General features: G+C 39.6%; 1 protein-coding gene across 3 annotated transcripts in view; it reads right to left on the reverse strand.

Moving 5' to 3' along the window:
* Positions 1-18418, reverse strand: part of lrp5.L (LDL receptor related protein 5 L homeolog) — a 117252-nt gene extending 98834 nt beyond the window's left edge. Inside the window, exon 1 of one of the 3 annotated variants that reach the window (XM_041589121.1) lies at positions 18208-18418. In XM_041589121.1, coding sequence (XP_041445055.1) covers positions 18208-18265 — 58 coding nt within the window. In that variant the 5' untranslated portion in view covers positions 18266-18418. 3 annotated transcript variants of the gene reach the window in all.
* Between the last annotated feature and the right edge of the window lie 258 nt (positions 18419-18676).

Genomic DNA, 18676 nt, shown 5'->3' on the forward strand with positions numbered 1-18676 from the left:
TAATGAAAGACTAGAATATTTAGCAGATCTTTACCACTATTTACATATTAATGCCTCTCAAAAATCACAACTATTTCCAGGCACAGTTGCATAGCTCTCAGGATTCGCATATTTAACCATAATGCCAATGGAATGTTAACTGCATTATAATCTCATGAATCACATCTGTGTTAATGCACCTGAATTTACCATGTTTTAAATCCCTAATTTTCTCAAGTGTTTCTTATTCTGGAAGTAACCTGCTTTTAGTAAGATAGCGGCACACTGGGAATAGCTGCAGTTTGCGGTCAACAGTGAGGCCAAACTGGCACAATTCCTGCTTGAATCATAGATGGCCACCATTTCTGCAAATAATCAGGCCTGTGTGCCATATCTGCACGAATGCTTATAATCATAATGATTAAAAAAACTTTTGGTTTTAGTGAAAGCAGCATCACCGGTGGCACTAGCAGAAAATTATCAGATTATTTCAATTTTAAGGGAGACAAAAGCTGAACATATTTTCTGCTGATTCACATCCCATGCTCTGTGCTGCTCATTTGTCACAATATACTGCATATATAGAATATGCATTACAATACAAGGCTGATTAGAAATGAATGCACATTATTATTACATAGCACCCCTGAAACCAGTGCAATTTGTATCAGAACTTAATAATCAGCCCTGTAGTTATCAGCTTCTGTGCTTTGCTTGATGCTTTACTATGACTCCTAAGTAGGAATGGGCGAATTTGACCCGGTTCGTTTCGCCAAAAATTCGCCGCCTGCGAAATGTCGCCGACGCCCATTAAAGTCTATGGGCGTCAAAAATTTTTTTGACGCGTGGCTTTTTATTTTGACGCACAATGCCATACAAGTCTATGGGCGTAATTTTTTCGGCGAAACAAGGCAAAAAAATTCGCTCATCCCTACTCCTAAGCTTAGCTTTTCAGCAGCTGCCCAAAGCATGTGCAGTGTCACTGACACTCCTAACAAAATCCAAGGTGGTGAGCTCCTCTGAAGCCTGGATTGTTACTGTTATAGAGATGCTGAAGCTTTAGGGTCAAGACATTCGGGGAGATTCTTAGTCGCCCATTTGTCCGAACTGGCGGCTTTGGAAAACAAAGTGCTCAGAGTGCCATCCCTCCAACGATTTACATTCTAACCGGCGGGAGGCAGTTCGGGGAGATTAGTCGCCTGGAAAAACAGGAGATTTGTCGCTGGGCGACTAATCTCCTCGAATCTGAGCGTGTGCCCTGAACCTAAAGATGGTGCCAGCTCAGACTGACCTGCCAGGAACCCTGGAGAAAACCTGGTGGCCCAAAGTCCTGTTGGGCCCCATGTTCAGGGCACATGTGCAAGCTATTTAAATCACTGGAAGAATGCAGGGGCGGAATTCCGTGAGCGATATTATGCAGCGAAAACCATCAGCACTTGAGGGTAGTTGGCATTGGGTGGTGTTGCAGGGGGCCCTTAGATGGTGGGTGGGCCATTATCTCGGGTTTTCCAGTGGGTCCAGTCTGACACTGGCTGGTGCATTAAGTTTAGTATATAAAATGTGGCATTTCTAGTCATATTTTTTAGGGTTTAATTCTCCTTTAATATATCTGAGAGGGTCATGACACCTTCCCGTTGCCTTCACCCATTTCTCTGAGAAATTCTGGGCATTGGAATTTGCATACTGCATCCAGTTGCTTTCCATGACTGCAGTATGGCATTGAAAAACCAATACTTTAATAATAATTTCTATTGAAAGAAAAAGTTTTACTGCATTCGGCAGAGGTCATGGAGCCCAACTCTAAAATGCCATGAACACCCATTTCCTAATCATAGGATAACAAATAAGCATGTTACCGTAATAGATAGGCAACAAGAGTGTTACTGGAAGAATAATGGAAGTAAAGTTCAGTCCTGCTGTAGTTCTGGGAAAGTAAAGCTCACGAGAGCTTGGGCAAGGCATGGGCACAGCACATAAGGAAAGTATTTCATAGCAAAGTTGTTAATATATCCGCTCAACACAAACAACATCACATAAATAATAACACATAAAATCTGCATGTTTAGAAATACAGATGACTTCTACACATAAAAAATACACACAACTGCTACACTGTATACAACAAGAGGAGCAGAAGATTAAACAAAGTGAAATTAGCCAGTACTAGCCACATAAAGGTCACATATTAACTTTCCAACTTCTGCTACACACGAACATTTGCAAGAAATTGTGCCTGTAGGGGCCTAACTATAATATCTGCGTTCCATTAACAAGTAGATCTATTAAAAGAAAACATCTGTGCAAAGTCTGTATGTCAGAGAGTAAAACAGGATACCACATTGTCTAAAAATACAGCAGGAATCAGTGGTGCCACTATGTTTATTAGTTTGTAACATTAAATGGAGACAGGCATGGTGTGGCAACAAACTGCCCATCACAAAAATCTTACAAAAAAAAACCTTCCCTGCGGTATTTTTTTTTTGTTTTAGAACATGCGTCATAAGCGAGCGGGAGAATTTTACCCTCTTTAATTGTTAACCAGTGCAACACAAGAGCCTAAAACAAGGAAGGATTTCAAAAGGACGAATATTGTACAGTAGAACCCACGTTTTATGTTTTTCAGGGGACCAGGAAAAAAGGGTATATAATCGAGATAACTGTAAAATGAGGGAATGCATTATATATATATATATATATATATATATATATATATATATATATATATATATATATATATATATATATATATATATATATATATATATATATATAGAGAAAGGCTTGAGTGCAAGCCGAAACGTTAGTTACTTATATCGAAATAAACACCATTTTTGATTTTGATAAGTCCTGTGAGTGCGAGCTTCTTCACTTCTCTACTTAATTTTTTGGGCATATTGCACCCAGGCAGCGATGACTTTTTGACGTGCTGTGCCGGCTTCCTGATTATCTTTATATATATATATATATATATATATATATATATATATTAGTGGGACCACAAAAAACGGTGTACAACGAGGGGAAACTTAAAATCAGGGTATGTAAAATTCCACTGTATGTAATATTACATCTTTTTAACCACACACAAAATTCAAATTGTCTTCAAATAAGCAACTTTGCTCTCCGTCGAGTCAGTGGCCACTCGGCCCAGGAAAATACTACTTTCTGCTGGTGTGGGAGGCCTGCAGGGCACAACCAGATGGCTCATTAACAGTTCTGCGAGCCACATTGACCGTTCTGTAAATCTGCAGCAAATGGCAAGTATCAGTATATCCGTTACTGGGAACATCGTTCAGGTTAAGCTCTCAGGTTTTGTAAAAATAAACATACAACAAATTATACTGGTTCTCCAGCAAAACCTCACTATTTGCTTATCATAAGCAAAATTCACCCAAATGAAAAATTACTACTGATTTGACAATGAATAATACAATAAATATTTTAAAACTGCTTCCACATGCATAAAAAATAGCAGAATAGCCTAAATGCAGTTTTTTGGCACTTTATACATAACATGGACTGCTGTCATAACATTGGAGCCTGAGTTCAAGTCATACCTCTCCATATGTGCAAGAAAGTGTCAAAAGTGACTCTGGCCTCACAGTTGGAAAAACAATTGTCTAGGCAATAATAAAGTTTAATGTTTTAGGCAACTTTTCATTTGCATGGGAATTAAATGAAGCTGCCCATACTGGTCATTAAATAGGTTGTTTACTTTCCAAACACTTTTTTTTTTTTTAGTTCAGTCATTTTCAGATTGTTCACCAATTATCAATTGCTTTCCATCTTTTATTTTTTACAAAATTGAAGTTTGACCTATAATGTTCATGTCTCTGGTGTTTCAGTCTGGCAGCTCAGTCATCTAGGCGCAGATTCTGAACTGTTACAATTTGCTTCATGAATGGATACATTTCTGAGCAGCATCTGTGGAATATTAGCAACAATTGTCTCAATTCTAACAGCCGCCTCTCACTCTCAGGGATTCTCAGCAGGGACAAAGATAAGAAATGTATCAACTAATGTATCAATTAGAACATTTACTGAGTCGACGACCCCCTCCCCTCACAGAGTTGTTTTAAAATTACTTAAAATGGGTTAACATTTTTAAGTTTATACTTCAATATTAGAAAAATAGAATTTTGAAAAGTCTTTATTTCTGGAGAACTATCTGAAAACATCAAAACTAAAATAATGTGTTGAATGGATCTTATTGGGATTCTTTACCTTCCATTTGGGAGGTTGGATCTTTTGCCAGATTTGGCCGCCTAGGACTTAATCAGACTAAAGCTCCCCATAGACGCGATGATTCTTCTTGCGAAACGACCAATTTTAAGGAAGTCCGACCAATCCTTTAAAATTATCGTGTGGTTAGTGGGATTCGAACGATCGTACATCTTACGGTTTTCGGCCGACATCTGTCAGGAAATTGATCGGCCAGGTTAAAAAATCTTTGTCGGTCCCAGTGCAATCTATGTTTGCAGGGCCAAGCAGGCAGCTCCCCTTTGTTTTCCTGGCAAATTGGTCTTTTAGTTGATGGTAAATTGTTCTGAGAAAATCGTGGTCTCACGATGAGGATCGGATCTTTAAAAACATCTATGGCCAGCTATATCCAATCATTTGTCCCAGTATTCATATGGAGAAGACCGTGTCAATGCTCCCCAATGTGTCCTTGCAAACCTGCCGAATAGATATGTGGCCAAATGAAAACAGCCAACCTGCACTCATTTGGTGTATTATGTAGAAGCACTGGACAACTCTGCTGACATAAAATGCCTTCACTGTGAAATCAGTTCAAATGCAATAACATCAGATGTGCCCTGAGCATCCACATAAACAGGGAAATGGTCAGGCAGTTCAACGAAAAGATTAAAATTGCCCCTAAAACAGCTTTGTGCATAGGACTGTGTAGATATTAGGCTAATTGCAGCAGAAGGGAAAGTAAGGGATATACAATTTTGATGATTCAAACATCTTCATTCTTAAGAAAAAGATACATTTAGTTGCACATGGGTGGAAGAAGTCATGCACTCTTCAACAAATAAACAAGTGGACAAATTATCAGGAAAAATGTGATTTCGTAAGAGAAAATGCAACCACTGATTTCTACATAATGAATTGCTCAATAGTGGGGGGAAAAAGCAATCTTTTTCAAGGTCATTGTCAGCAACCCTAAATGTGTTTCCCTTTTCTAGACACTTCCTGTATAGTCAGGAATAGGGTTGCTGAGATCAGTTTAGCTGAAAACATGGAATCAGCAGTCTAAAAGTGCTAACATCTCAAAAACAGTTAGATCCATGTAAATTGCAAAAGTGCATAGAGGATCACCCTCAATTAGTTTACATCAATAATAATTATGGGATTTGAACAAGCTGAGGGCAGAGACAAACGCTCAGATTCGGGGTGACTGATCTCCCCGAACTACCTCCTGCCAGCTAGTATGTAAATCGACGGCGGGATGGCAATCGGTGCAATTTGTTTTCCGAAGTTGCCTCACAAGGAATCTTTTGGGCGACTTCGGAAAACAAAGCGCTCCAAGTGCCATCCAGCCGGCGATTTCGATTCTAGCCAGCGGGAGGTAGTTCAGGGAGATTAGTCGCCCCGAAGAAGAGGCGATTTGTGGCTGGGCGAATAAATCTCTGCAAATCTCTGCCCTCAGCTTGTTTAAACCCCCTAATTATTATTGATGTAAACTAATTGAGGGTGATCCTCTATGCACTTTACATGGATTTAACAGTTTTTCAGATGTGAGTGTGTCTCTGCGGGCACACAACAAACTTACCAAAGGGTTAAAGTAAAAAAAAAATAGTCTTCAAAATACAATACTCTACTTTTTCCATGAGGTCATTGGGTATACAGATGTTATATGTTTGCATGGCAATGTGTTTACAAATGTGTACATTTTAGCGTCCTTGTAAGGTTTCTGTAAACTTCTCAGATATCTTGAATACATACCTACATGTTCTTGTTATTAAAGGGTTTGATTTATACCATTGCAATCTTCATTAGCGTTAGATTAAAGCATTTGGTTGCTACTAAACTGCCAAAGATTTAGCAATCATAACACAGGAAATGTGGGGTAAGTTCCAACTGTTAGGCTGGTCTCTTGCATGAAGTCTAGGAGTTTTAAAATACATGGCAGAGACCTAAGCAGAGTCTAAGTCAGGCAGTCTGGAAAAATAAATCAAAGCAGAAATCTCCAGATTCTGCTTTGCTCTTTATAGTGTTCAGCACATTGACATTCCTAGTGCTATTCAGTGCATCCTCCTGAATGCATTTCATATGCAATCACCTGGTTCCATGAACACCTGTAAATATTTTAGTCGGATCAGACTAGTTAGGCAAGAAATCATATCCCAGATGATATAAATGTTACAGGGAATGCAATTTGAAATCGATTTCCATGCGACTAGTAATATTTGTGGCTTTTCCTTCATTCCTGGCACCCATTGAATGGAGTTGAAAGCCCTAATGTGAGATGATTATATGTTTTTGGGGTTTTTTTTAACAAAAAGTCACGTGATATACAGGAGATAATTCAATTACTATACCATCAGCTACCCATACACAGCAAATCGTACACATCATTGCATATGAAATCAGTGTATAAAACCAGCAGACAAATAGGCCTTTCATTGAAATCAGTCCTTGACATGCTTCAGTGTAATTGTACAAGACATGCAATCAGCATCCCCGGTAAAGGTTTTTCTGCCTGAACTTGTACCATAAAGTAAACTGCACAATTGAAAAGGTAGCCTTCTTCAGAAATTCTAAGCAGACATTAGGAAATATGACAAAACACTATAGTCTGTTTGGCAGATCCGTGAGTACAAACAGGCTTTAGTCATATATTTTTTAAGGAATACTTGTTTCTGAACAGGCCAACATCCTTTCAAACGACTTAATATGCTACTGAGCAGGGTTGAGTACATGAAAAAAAATTAACATTTATATATAATAGCTGAGGTACCCAGACCTATTGAACACCCCTAGTAGTGATGTGCGGCCCAGCCCGATTGCCGCGGGTTGGGCGGGTTCGGGTCAACCTCACACTCCTCTTTGCAGGTGGCCACCTTCAAATGCCGACTCCTGATTTCCAGCTTTATAGCTGCGTGCCTGCTCGACCCGCCCCTTGACATCATCGGTGGGTCGACGTGGGCCTATAAAAGGAATCCAGAAGTCTGATGCGGGTGGGCGGGTTAGGGTTGGGTCTAGAAAAAACCCACACATCACTAACCCATAGATATGAAAAGGGGCACCTATTAGTGGAGTACAGGAGGGACTGTTGTCTGTGTAGCACGAACTTACAAAAGCATAAACTTATGTAACAGACATAGAAACATTGTGTATGAAACAACAGAAAAGCTTAGCAGCTTCACAGGGGCAGGGTTTAAACATAGGAAAATTTCCAATGAATCCTAATGATCTGCATAACATATTGGTAAGCAAATTGATTAAACTATTTATATAAACTACTTATTACAGAGTTAACATCAACTGTTTATATTGAGATCTATGTATCGCATTATATCAGCCATCACCATGAACAGCAGTGGAATGACTAGGGCTGGGGCCCCCAGCAAGATCACAGAGTCCTCTTCAAAAAGGTGGAACAAGACATTTTCCATAAACATATATTACTGCAGCTTATCAACGTTTCATTGGGCCCCATATAATTCCTGGCCTTCCAGAAGTTGCAGGGATTGTTTCCTCTATAGTTACATCCCTGCTATTTAGCAAAATCCATCATGTTCAACGTTTTCTTCTAGCAAAACCTATCCAACTGCTAAATGATCTTTTACAGGGGGTGTGGCCAAAGATTTAGGCGCTATGCACCTGTTTTCATGGGGGTCCTCAGCCAAATAACTTGAAGAAGATGTATCCAAAAGAGAAATACATATATTAAAAAATATAAGTATATAAGAAATCACACTTAGGGCATTACAACAAAGTTTCATGCCACGCAGGCCTTTATCAAGCTTAATAAAGGGCCTTATGGCCTGAAACACTGCTGTAATGCACTAAGTTTGCCATAAAGGCATTTTAATTGGAATCATTTTGTGGTGTTGTTCCAGTTTGCTCCTTTATTGGTGTACCAGTGAAAAGTCTCCATTGGAGAACGTGAACCAATTGTTGTGCAGATTACTTGCTTCCACCAAATCACCTAGTTACCACACATAGGGTTGATTGAAATAAATACATTTTAAGGGTTATGCTCCACCGAATTACCCAAGAATTCAGAGTTAACAGTTTTCTGTGATTCTTGTTCTGTCATTCCCCCTGCAATAGTAAAAGCACTCCTCACTGGAGCAGCAAATGCCACGGCAAGGTGTAACTTTGGCCCAACAGTATCTGCCAGTGTAATATTACCCTAAACTTTTTATTGGCTAGTAAAGTACACACTTAAAACAAAACCTAAAAATCATGAAATGCAGCTCCTGAGGAACCAAAAGGCTGTAACGCAACTAAAAAAGCCAGCATATCTAAACGAATTTTAGATTAATGTTATGGTCTATCTTAGCACCTTTCAATAATTGAATTCAGGGACTATGAGCGAAATGATCACAATTCCTCTTTTTGTACTAGCGATGCGGGGGGGGGGGCAAGGGTCTCCTGCCTAGAACTTGAATGACTGCCCAAAACAAAAGAAATATGCCCTAAAATTCTTTATATTTTTATTTGGAAATACATATACCTTTGACTCCATTCACAAAGAGAGAGCATGTGTAATAAAAATGAAAAAGAAAATGCTAATCACTTTGTAAATCAAGGCACTACCTACACTAAACCCTTTCATTTACTAAATGACTGCTTATATAATCCATTTCACAGCAAGTTCTAATTAAAATTAGCACCTGGAGACAGTACATATAATTTAAATATTCAGTTCAAGGCAGCATAGAATGAATCAACTTATTTGCCACACAATAAATACAAAAGTTAAGTGGAGATGTGCTGTATGTTTAAAGGGGTTGTTCACCATCCAACACATTTTTTTCAGTTCAGTTGGTTTCAGGTAGTTCAATTGCTTTCTATTTTCTATTTGTGACCGTTTACTAATATTTAAGTTTTCATTTTTCACCTTATGTCATTCTAAACAGCTCTGGGACGGGGTCGCAGACTCTGTAAACTATTCTAAATTGATACATTGTACATTTCAGCCCTGCAGAACAGATTCCCGGAGTTCCATTAAGGGCGAGCTCATATGGGGCGTTTTTAAACCATGTAGTAAAGAGCAAATAAGCAAAAATTAAGCCCAACTGAAAATAATGGAATACGTAGTATCGCAATTTCCATGGGGCGCTTGCAAGCCAACATACGTCACGCATGGCAGTATTTGCATTTTCAGGAAGGTAACACCAGATTATTGGATACCTCTGGCCATAAAGTGTATCTGGATGTTTGGACAGAGGAGTTCCAAAGAAAACTTCTGTAAAATAATAGACTTTAAAGTCTATTCCAGATATATAGGTACAAAAACCTGTAGTTTATACAAGGCCCAAAGGCAACAAAATTGTTGAAAGTACGCTTTATTTCAAAAGGAGTTGTGCCGATTTTTTTTTTGCTATTGTTTTAATTGAGAAAAATCTATGCTTTTGTGTTATTTCATGAGCTAAATAGGACAGATATTTCCCAACCTTGTTGTTCTTGTGTGCAATTAAGTGAGGAGGAGAAGGTAGCTAATAGATTACCAGTGCACAAATAAACACCCTCTACAATGGACTCCTACAAGCCGCAAGCAAAAGACAGATACAACAAAGAGTTGCCCTCTTTGTTGTATCTGTCTTTTGCAATAATATGGACCTTATTAATTCTATGGAAAAGGATTGTTTTTTTTTTTTTTTTTTTTTTTTTTTTGCAATGCATTGCTTACATATTTAGCAAAATACCGATGGAAGGAAGCTGAGCAAGTAACTCACAAATACCACCTTCAACACAAGTAAAAAGTGCAAGTAAGGAATCAGACATTGAGAGACAGTTTCCAATTCAAGGCACAAGCAGAAAGATGCAGTATAACGAGCCAAATACAAAAACTTGCTTTTATTCCAAAACAATACGTTTCCTAACCCAAAATAAGGAAAAAGTACATCAATTCCAAAAAGATTAAAAAAAAATTCCAATGATTTGTCTTTGTTCATGGCTCATATTTAATATACTCGCTTTGCTTTATATTCACTGCCTCCAAAAGGAATTAAGAAACTGACTTCCCTCCCCCACTAAGTCTGCTTTAGAGTTTATTTTGGCCTGCTCTTCTCACATGGCTAGGGAGCTGATGTAGACAGCTATTGTTTGTCATCTAAACTGAACTTAATTTTTAAGAAAGGGAATCTCCTTGTCTTTCTGACAACAGATTCCCATGGGTAATGCCAAGCCATCCTCACTTAACCCTTCAGCTAAAACAGAAGCATTTTAAGGGAAAGTAGAACCTAATTATGCATGATAAATAATTATTGTAAAAATAAACATAAAGGTCTTCCATAACGTGCGGTTATAAGGCAGTTATGATGATTTTGTGTGAACTTCTCTGGAGCATAACTTATTCCCCTTTAATCGAGGAAAAGCCAAATGTATACAAAAAATCACTGGGCACTTATCAAAAGTGTTTACATGGAGATATATACATTTTTAGGATGATCAATTAATCCTTCAGACTTGTGCATTATAAAATTTTCACGTTTTATTATTCATCAAAGGAGAAGGAAAGGCTAAACCAAAGTAAGCTTTAACAGAAAGGTCTATATATACACACCAGTAAACCCTCAAAGTATTGCTGTTCTGAGTCCTCTGTCCAGAGAAACACCACATTTCTTTTCTTCTATTGTGTACACATGGACTTCTGTATCAGACTTCCTTCTTTCATCTTAAACCACCAGAGCACAGGCTTGAGCATGCTCAGTTTCTCCACTCCCCCTGACTCCTCCCCTCCCTGCTGTAATCTGAGCCCAGAGCTATGAGTGATCAGGGATCAACCTTTAATGGTTGATCAAGTTAATGGTCATCTGAAGGTTGGAGTTGGAATGGTTGGTTGCAGTTTTTAAGCCCTTCTTTCTGATCTCTACTGCCATTTACACATACTGTTCTTACAAATGGCATTCATCAGAAATATTAAAGAGGTTTCATAATTCAGACACGTCAGGACTCGGGGGCTAAGCCCCCTCTCCCAATGTGGGTGGGCGAGATGGGGAATGAAAAGGTTTTGCACAGCGCAAAAACTACCCCCTGCACCAAAATATAAAATCATTATCTGCTATGTTTGTGAGACTCCCTTGGTCAACATGGAATAGGCAGAAAATATGTTCAGTTCAAGCTCAATTGGCCCTATGAAATCTATTTTTGTTGTTTCTTTTATTGAACAAGAAGTGTAAATGAAGCTTTCATTTTTCAGCTTCATGAAACTTCAAAGCAATTATAGGAGGAAAAAGTAGTTAATCAAATGTACTCTTTCCAGTTAAACCCCTGTATAACAAACTCTTTCTTACTTAAAAACACAGACGTAGCTGTGTGAAGGGAAAGTCTTATATATACAAAGTTTATTATCTCTGTTAAAAAGTGGTCCTCTATTCAAAACAGGTTTTTTTTTTTTTGCATAATGAAAGAAAATGCAATTCTACGCAATGTTTCAATATACATTACACTGTCAATGGATATTACAATTATTTTTAGATGCAATTTTTACCGACTGTTTATATTTATCTGCACTCCTGCCTCTGACTCCTGAAACAAGGTAGCAAGGGCAGTTGATTAACAGACCTGAAGAGAGACGTTGTCTCAAGAGTCAGGGAACAGAAAAGGTGAACACAATACTTTATTTATTTGCAATTATGTTTACAAATGACTTTTTTTTTTTTTTTTAAAAAGCTACTGGAAATATTTAAGGTATACTGGAAAGTTGCCATTTTAATTTTCCATGATTATTATTATATTATTATTATATTTCCCTGATTTGGAAAATATAGCCTATGTGTCTGCAGAATGTTTACATGTGAGACAATGAAAATCAGGGATGCAGAAATGGTGACAATTTTTTTAAAATATCTTGTTACAGATGTAAAGGATTTGTGCACCCCCCCCTTTTTGAACATAAGTTAAATGAATAGAGCTTCCCTGAACCGGGAAATTTTAAAACTGAAAGCCCAGTGGGTAGTGGTGTGTGGGTCGTGAAATTCTCAAGCCACACCTGACCCTAACCCGCCCTCTCCCAACCCACCCCCGCCCTCTCCCAACCCACCCCCGCCCTCCATTTCCCCTCTATTTATAGACACGCGCCACCCTGCAGTGACATCAGGAAAGGGGTGGGCACAAGTCTATACAATTAGGGGTCGGAAGCCGGCAGTGCTAGGTCGCGGGTGGGGAGCGCAGGAGAAGAGCTCAACTTGGACCTGCCTGTGACCAGAAGATTTTGTACATATCACTTCCGGTGGGTACGCACAGTGGTACTACTGGACCTGTCCCCTTAAGGTGGCCATACACGGGCCGATAAAAGCTGCCGACAGACCGTGTCGGCAGCTTATTGGCCCGTGTATGGGGGCCCCCGACGGGCTTCCCCGATCGAGATCTGGCCGAAAGTCGGCCAGATCTCGATCGGATGGGATTAAAAATCCCGTCGGATCGCGGCCGCATCTGTTAGTTGATGCGGTCCCGCGATCCGACCGCCCGTTTGGCGAACGCTAGGATCCGATCGTTGGGCCCTAGGGCCCACGTTCGGATCAGCCCGATATTGCCCACCTCAAGGTGGGCATATCGGAGGGAGATCCGCTCGTTTGGCGACATCGCCAAACGAGCGGATCTATCCGTGTATGGCCACCTTTAGCCTCTGCAACTGCTCCTCAACTTTCTTGTTGTGACTTCCTACCCCCTGATGATATCAGTCACCTCCAACTCTACCCATATAACGACATAGTGGATTCAGGTCCAATAATTTCGGTTTGCGTAGGTCAAGGTCAAAAGTTTTCTAAATGCCACATCACAAAATTGTGTGACAAATAATGGATGTGCTGCAGAATATATACAACTATGAGAGGTACATCTTCCTGCTTCTTCTTCCTTTGTGTAGGTGCACACGAGCAGTATAGTGAAAGCCGACCTTAAGAGTGGTGGCAGAAAGGGAGATTAGTTGCCCAGCGACAAATGTACTCTACTGCGGGCGACTAATTTACCCCAATGCCTTCTCACCAAGAATGCAAATCGATGGCTGGATGGCATACGTAGCACGTCATTTTCCGAAGGCGAGAAGGCATTTTAGGGAGATTAGTCGCCCACAGTAGAGAAAATTTGACGATGGGCCAACTAATCTCTGGTCTGCCACCACCCTTAACAAAAAGGAAGTCTTTTTCACTGAATTGCGCATGTGTAGAGAAGAAGCTTGCTCAGTGGTGGTCGCTAAAAAGAAGCCTAGGTTGGTGCAGTATCAGGTAAGTAATTACAATCACTAGAGGGTGCCAAATCGTTGAGACTTTCCCCTCTCCTTTAGCATTTGCATAAATGGAAATAAACGGGCTTCCTTTAGTGCTAAACTACACAGGTGATTTTTTAGAATGGTATTGGAAGCATCCTACAAGTCGAATGTAATTGCCATGCATTAAATACGATTCGTAATTCGTCCTCCCTGTGGTCTGATAGGTTGTCCGAGCAAGGACCGCATCTACGAGCTAATGTGGTCCTTGATCTGACAGTACTAGGGCCTTTGGTGGGCATATCAGGGGGGGAAAGATCCGCTCATTTGGCAGTCTTGCCATTCAAACGGTTCTTGTAATAAATAGCCACCTTTATTCCAAACAAAATCAACTTGGAGCGGGGCTTGAAACTAGGTCAAGCATGCCATGTGACCAGAGTAAAACCTGCCTGATTGATTTCTGGCTGATTTTTGGCCAGATATCGGTCAGGTAGCAGCAGATAAGCTGCTGACTTGGTCTAAAGGAGTCAAATCTGCATCTTAAGGGTCAGGGCACATGCTCAGATTCGGGGAGATTAGTCGCCCGGTAGGATGGCACTCGGAGCGCTTCATTTTCCGAAGTGGCCCGAAGTTTCCTCCTGATGCAACTTTGGAAAACGAAGCGCTCCGAGTGCCATCCCACCGGCGAGGCATTTTGGGGAGCTTGGTCGCTCAGATTAATCTCCCCGAATCTGAGCATGTGCCCTGACCCTAAATCTGCTTGTGTATGTATACTGAACTGGAATGCCTTATGTTACTTTGTAACCCTAAAAAAATATTTTCTGTACCTATTGACTGTGGGGAGTGTATAGCAGATTTGATATGGCCTTAACATTTGATTTGAACATTTGATATGGCCTTAGCTTTTGCACTGTACTTCAGTACATCCCAGAGCATAGTCAAGCATTCAGAACAGAATGAGTACCATGTCTACACATTTATTTATAAAATTTGTATACTTTTTGTTTTTACATTGTTATATATAAGGATTTTAACATACTTCATATAGGAAACGTACCAATTCTTATAAACTGTATACGCTCCTGGAATATTTCAAACTGATTCTGCATAAACACACATGCATACACACAGCAACTACTGTGACAGATATAGATTATGGCACATAATCCTTTAGTCCGTGAATGAGCTTTTAAGGATTTTATCATGTTTTAAGGATTTTTCCCCCCAAACAGGAAGCAAGGAGTTTTAATCAATCTGTCAATTTCTGAAGCTAACCAAGTTTCCCAGATGCTAGTATGCTTCTTCCTATGCTGCAGTTGGAGCCCCAGGCCTGAAGCAATGATTTCTACCAGCAAATAGTTGGGGGGGGGGGGGAAGTTTGCTTTTATACATTTCATTATATGGTGACATAGTTTTGATAATTACTACAAATATTCATACATGTGTCATCATATCAGAAATCACCCAGAAACAAATGTTTAGTAAAACTCACAGAGCATGTTCAGTAGTAGCTAAAGGTACGGCTGAGAAATGCATCAACTATTGTATTAAATTGTTCAGGCTAACTAAGTCACTACAGGATAAAGGAACTAAAAATTCATTTTAAATGTATATTTTAGAAAATAAAATTATTAAAAAAAAGAAAGTTGTTAAAATAATAATTACTTCTGGTTTATTTTTGACAAAAATAAAGTTTATAAGGATGAACTTTCCCAGATACATTCCTAAGCAAAATATTATGCAGTTTCCTTATAACACGTACCTATAGGTTAATAACTGCACTACGAACTCCACTAGAGCAAAAAGTTACACTTTTGCTAATATTTAGGATTTTTTAAAGACTATACATATCAAGATATATGAAAATATTTTTGCTGGTAGCTCTCTTTTATTCCAACGGCTTGAGTGAGCTCAAAAAGTAGAACAGCGTTAAGTGTTTTATCTTGGGGTATTCTAAAGTACATAAACATATAAAAAAACATATAATATTTTGTAAGAACTATGAAATATGTTCATTTGATACATAAAGGGTGTTCAACCTGCAGCTTTCCAGATGTTATTAATCTGTAAAACTCTCACCATCCCTCCAAAACCCAAAAAGCTGTTGGGGAGCTGCAGACGGACAACAGCTGAAGAGCCACAAGCTGGACATTCCTGACTTGCGCTATTTTCCCACCCTTCAGGGGCCTCCGATTCATTGCATTGCCAGGGACCCCCATGTTTTGCACCATACCTTAATAACTAACATGCTTGGATAGTACAGTAGATCCAGCTGTTCATCACAATATATAAACTTTTAAAATCAGTGTTTTTCACTGGCACCGAGAGGATCTCTATATTTGTAGATGGAAAGGCACAAACCTATACCCAAGTATACAATATTATTTGCATATTCACATGATTATTGACTGAAGCATACAACTTCTGGCATGGTTTTTTAGCATCCTTTCTATTACTCTAATAATGCTTAAATAGCAAATACACATGCAGAAGTGTGTGTGTTCTTTTATTTCCAAAGCAGATTTATTGCTATAAATATAATCATAATTTATTATTCCAAGATAATGGGACAGTTTTTCAGAGCCCACAGTACACTTTGTATTTTAGGAAGCCAGGTAAAGCAAGATCTACATGATTTAAATGTTAAATTAGATAAACATTACATGATGTTAGCTAAAGTGTGCTTAAATGGGTTGTTCACCTTTCAAACACTTTTTCCAGTTCAATTGTTTTGAGATTGTTCACCAGAAATAAAGATTTTTTTCAATGACTTTCCATTTTTTAATTTCTACCATTTTTTCAAAATCTACGTTTAAAGTCCCTGTCTCTGGCGTTTGAGTCTGGCAGCTCAGTAATTCAGGTGCGGACTCTAAACTGCTACAATTTTGCAACATTACAGGTAGAACAACATGGGCGACCTTGGTGCGTTTCGGCAGATCCGACGTGCTGCGCCAAAAAGCATTCGTCAATCGAATGTGGCGTAAAATAAGGTAAGAAATACAAATGTCGGATCTTGTCGCAGTATTTCTTATCTTATTTTCCGTTGCATCCGACTTGACGCCTGCGTTTTGTCGCATTGCGTCAGATCCAATGAAAACGCATGGAAATCGACCTTGTAGTTCTACCCTAAGCTGATACATTTCTCAGCTTCTTTGGAGTATAAGCAACTATTGTATCAATTCTAACAGCAGTTTGCAATGAAACTCAGGGAACCAGCACAACTAAATGTATCGATTTAGGACAGTTTACTGAACTGAAAAAAGTGTTGGAAGGTGAACAACCTCTTCAAATTGAAGCACATGATATATACGACCAGAAAAAGTGATAGCTTCACAAGCGTTTGTGTGTGCCGTCACTTTTCCTTGCTGCATACAAACACAGTAATGAAGATGAACCCATGCCTATAACCTGCCAGGGAGCGAACTCCAGTATATATATATATATATATATATATATATATATATATATATATATATATATATATATATATATATATATATATATATATATATATATATATAGACCAAAATTGATAATGCTGACCAACTGCTGCAGTCTATAAGGCCTGTCCAAATATAGCCCCCAGTTCAAAAGGCACATATATCACATATATGGAAAAATATTCCAAAACATTCTATATAAAGTTAAAAAATCAGCCTTTATTGAACATAAGTATTAAAAAGAGTAGGCATACAGACTAATTGATGTTCTGCCATACGCAACCACCGGTACTTATTCATAGGCACTATGAATACGTGCCTATGAATAAGTACCGGTGGGTACGAAACGCGTAAGGCTGAACATCAATTGGTCTGTATGCCTACTCTTTTTAATAATATTTATGTTAAATTAAGGCTGATTTTTTAACTTTAAATAGAATGTTTTGGAATATATATTTTTTGGACTTGACATATATAAACAGAGACATCTTCATGAGTACATAGTCAGGGGAAAGGGGTGACTTATGTTCAGGGAGGATACTATTCAAGAATATCTAGCAGTTGGTCTCAGTTCTGCATCTCCAGCTCTGCATATAGTTGAACATGCCATAATGGCACTAAAAAAAGACAAATCTAGAAAATACAATATTCATAACTGGGAATTCTGTATAGAATGCTCCATTCCCTGCAATCACTGAAGGTGCAACAGACACCTAAAGGCACAATTTAGCAAAGGCATCTGGAGACCAAACCATAACAAACCTCTAACAGCCAAACCTGTTTAATTTCCCTAAACAAAAACAAGCCATCCCTCTCAGCAGAAACAATAATGAAGGCAGCAATCATTGTGAATATGCATCAAATGTAAGGGGGTCCCTTTAATCATCGGATCGTGTAAATTCCCCTTTAAGTTGAATCATTTGATCAGGACCCCCCTGAACATATAACAAGTATACAATTGTTGTACCAGACAGATTGAAGGACATCAAATATGTGTTCACCTCAATATAAAGACAGGGCTCCAAAACAATAAAGAAAAAAGACTTTTAAACTTTTTAAAACAGGGAAAGTGCAAGAGGCTGAGGGCGTGTAGGACAGACAAAGTGACAGCTCTGCAGACAGATCCACTGATGGTAGTCTGTGTTGTTGTGGGGTCAGAGCTGCAGGGGTTACTTTGGAAGCCTGTATGTTACATAAATTGGGGGGGGGGGAGATAATGGTTCAGTAGAAGTGCCCACTAGAGTGGTAGGGAAATGCGTGTTTGCAGCCACGGGCTCTGCACAGAAATAGTTTACTTTTTATGGCCCTGTATTACTGACCTCCCCCTCCGCTCATGCAGAGCAGCTGCCGAACTCCCCCAGCCCAGGACACATGCACAGCTCAGTAGCGGTCACTCACCCCAAGCAGACACCAAACAGTAGCAAAACAACAGCGCGACTTTCGGGAGAATCCCCATCTTACTCCAGGCTGCGCTTTCCCCTACCGACCCCTTCGTCCGCAACCAGGACTCTTTCAGGCTGCTCCCATGGCCTCGTACCCCTCTCCTCTTTCGTCCCGCCTTCTCCCTCTCCTCCTACTCCAACAACTCCACCAACACATAAATGGCACGCCCCTCCCTTCGCACACCTTACCCCTTACCCTCCATAATCACGCCCACTTCATCATCCTAGCCACGCCCCGTATTGCCTTAAAATAGCAAAACTTGTCTGTCTTTCCGCCAAGCCATGCCCCCTGCTGGCGGCTGCCTTTTTTCCTTTCTCACTCCTCCCACATTCCACTGCTCAGCCCAAGACCGACACTACTGACCCGCCCCGTCTCGTCGTAGCCCCTCCCCCCGCTCAAACTCTTTGGGAAAGTAGAGCCCGGG

This window comes from Xenopus laevis, chromosome 4L (genome assembly GCF_017654675.1).
Source record: "Xenopus laevis strain J_2021 chromosome 4L, Xenopus_laevis_v10.1, whole genome shotgun sequence".
NCBI classification, from domain to species: domain Eukaryota; kingdom Metazoa; phylum Chordata; class Amphibia; order Anura; family Pipidae; genus Xenopus; species Xenopus laevis.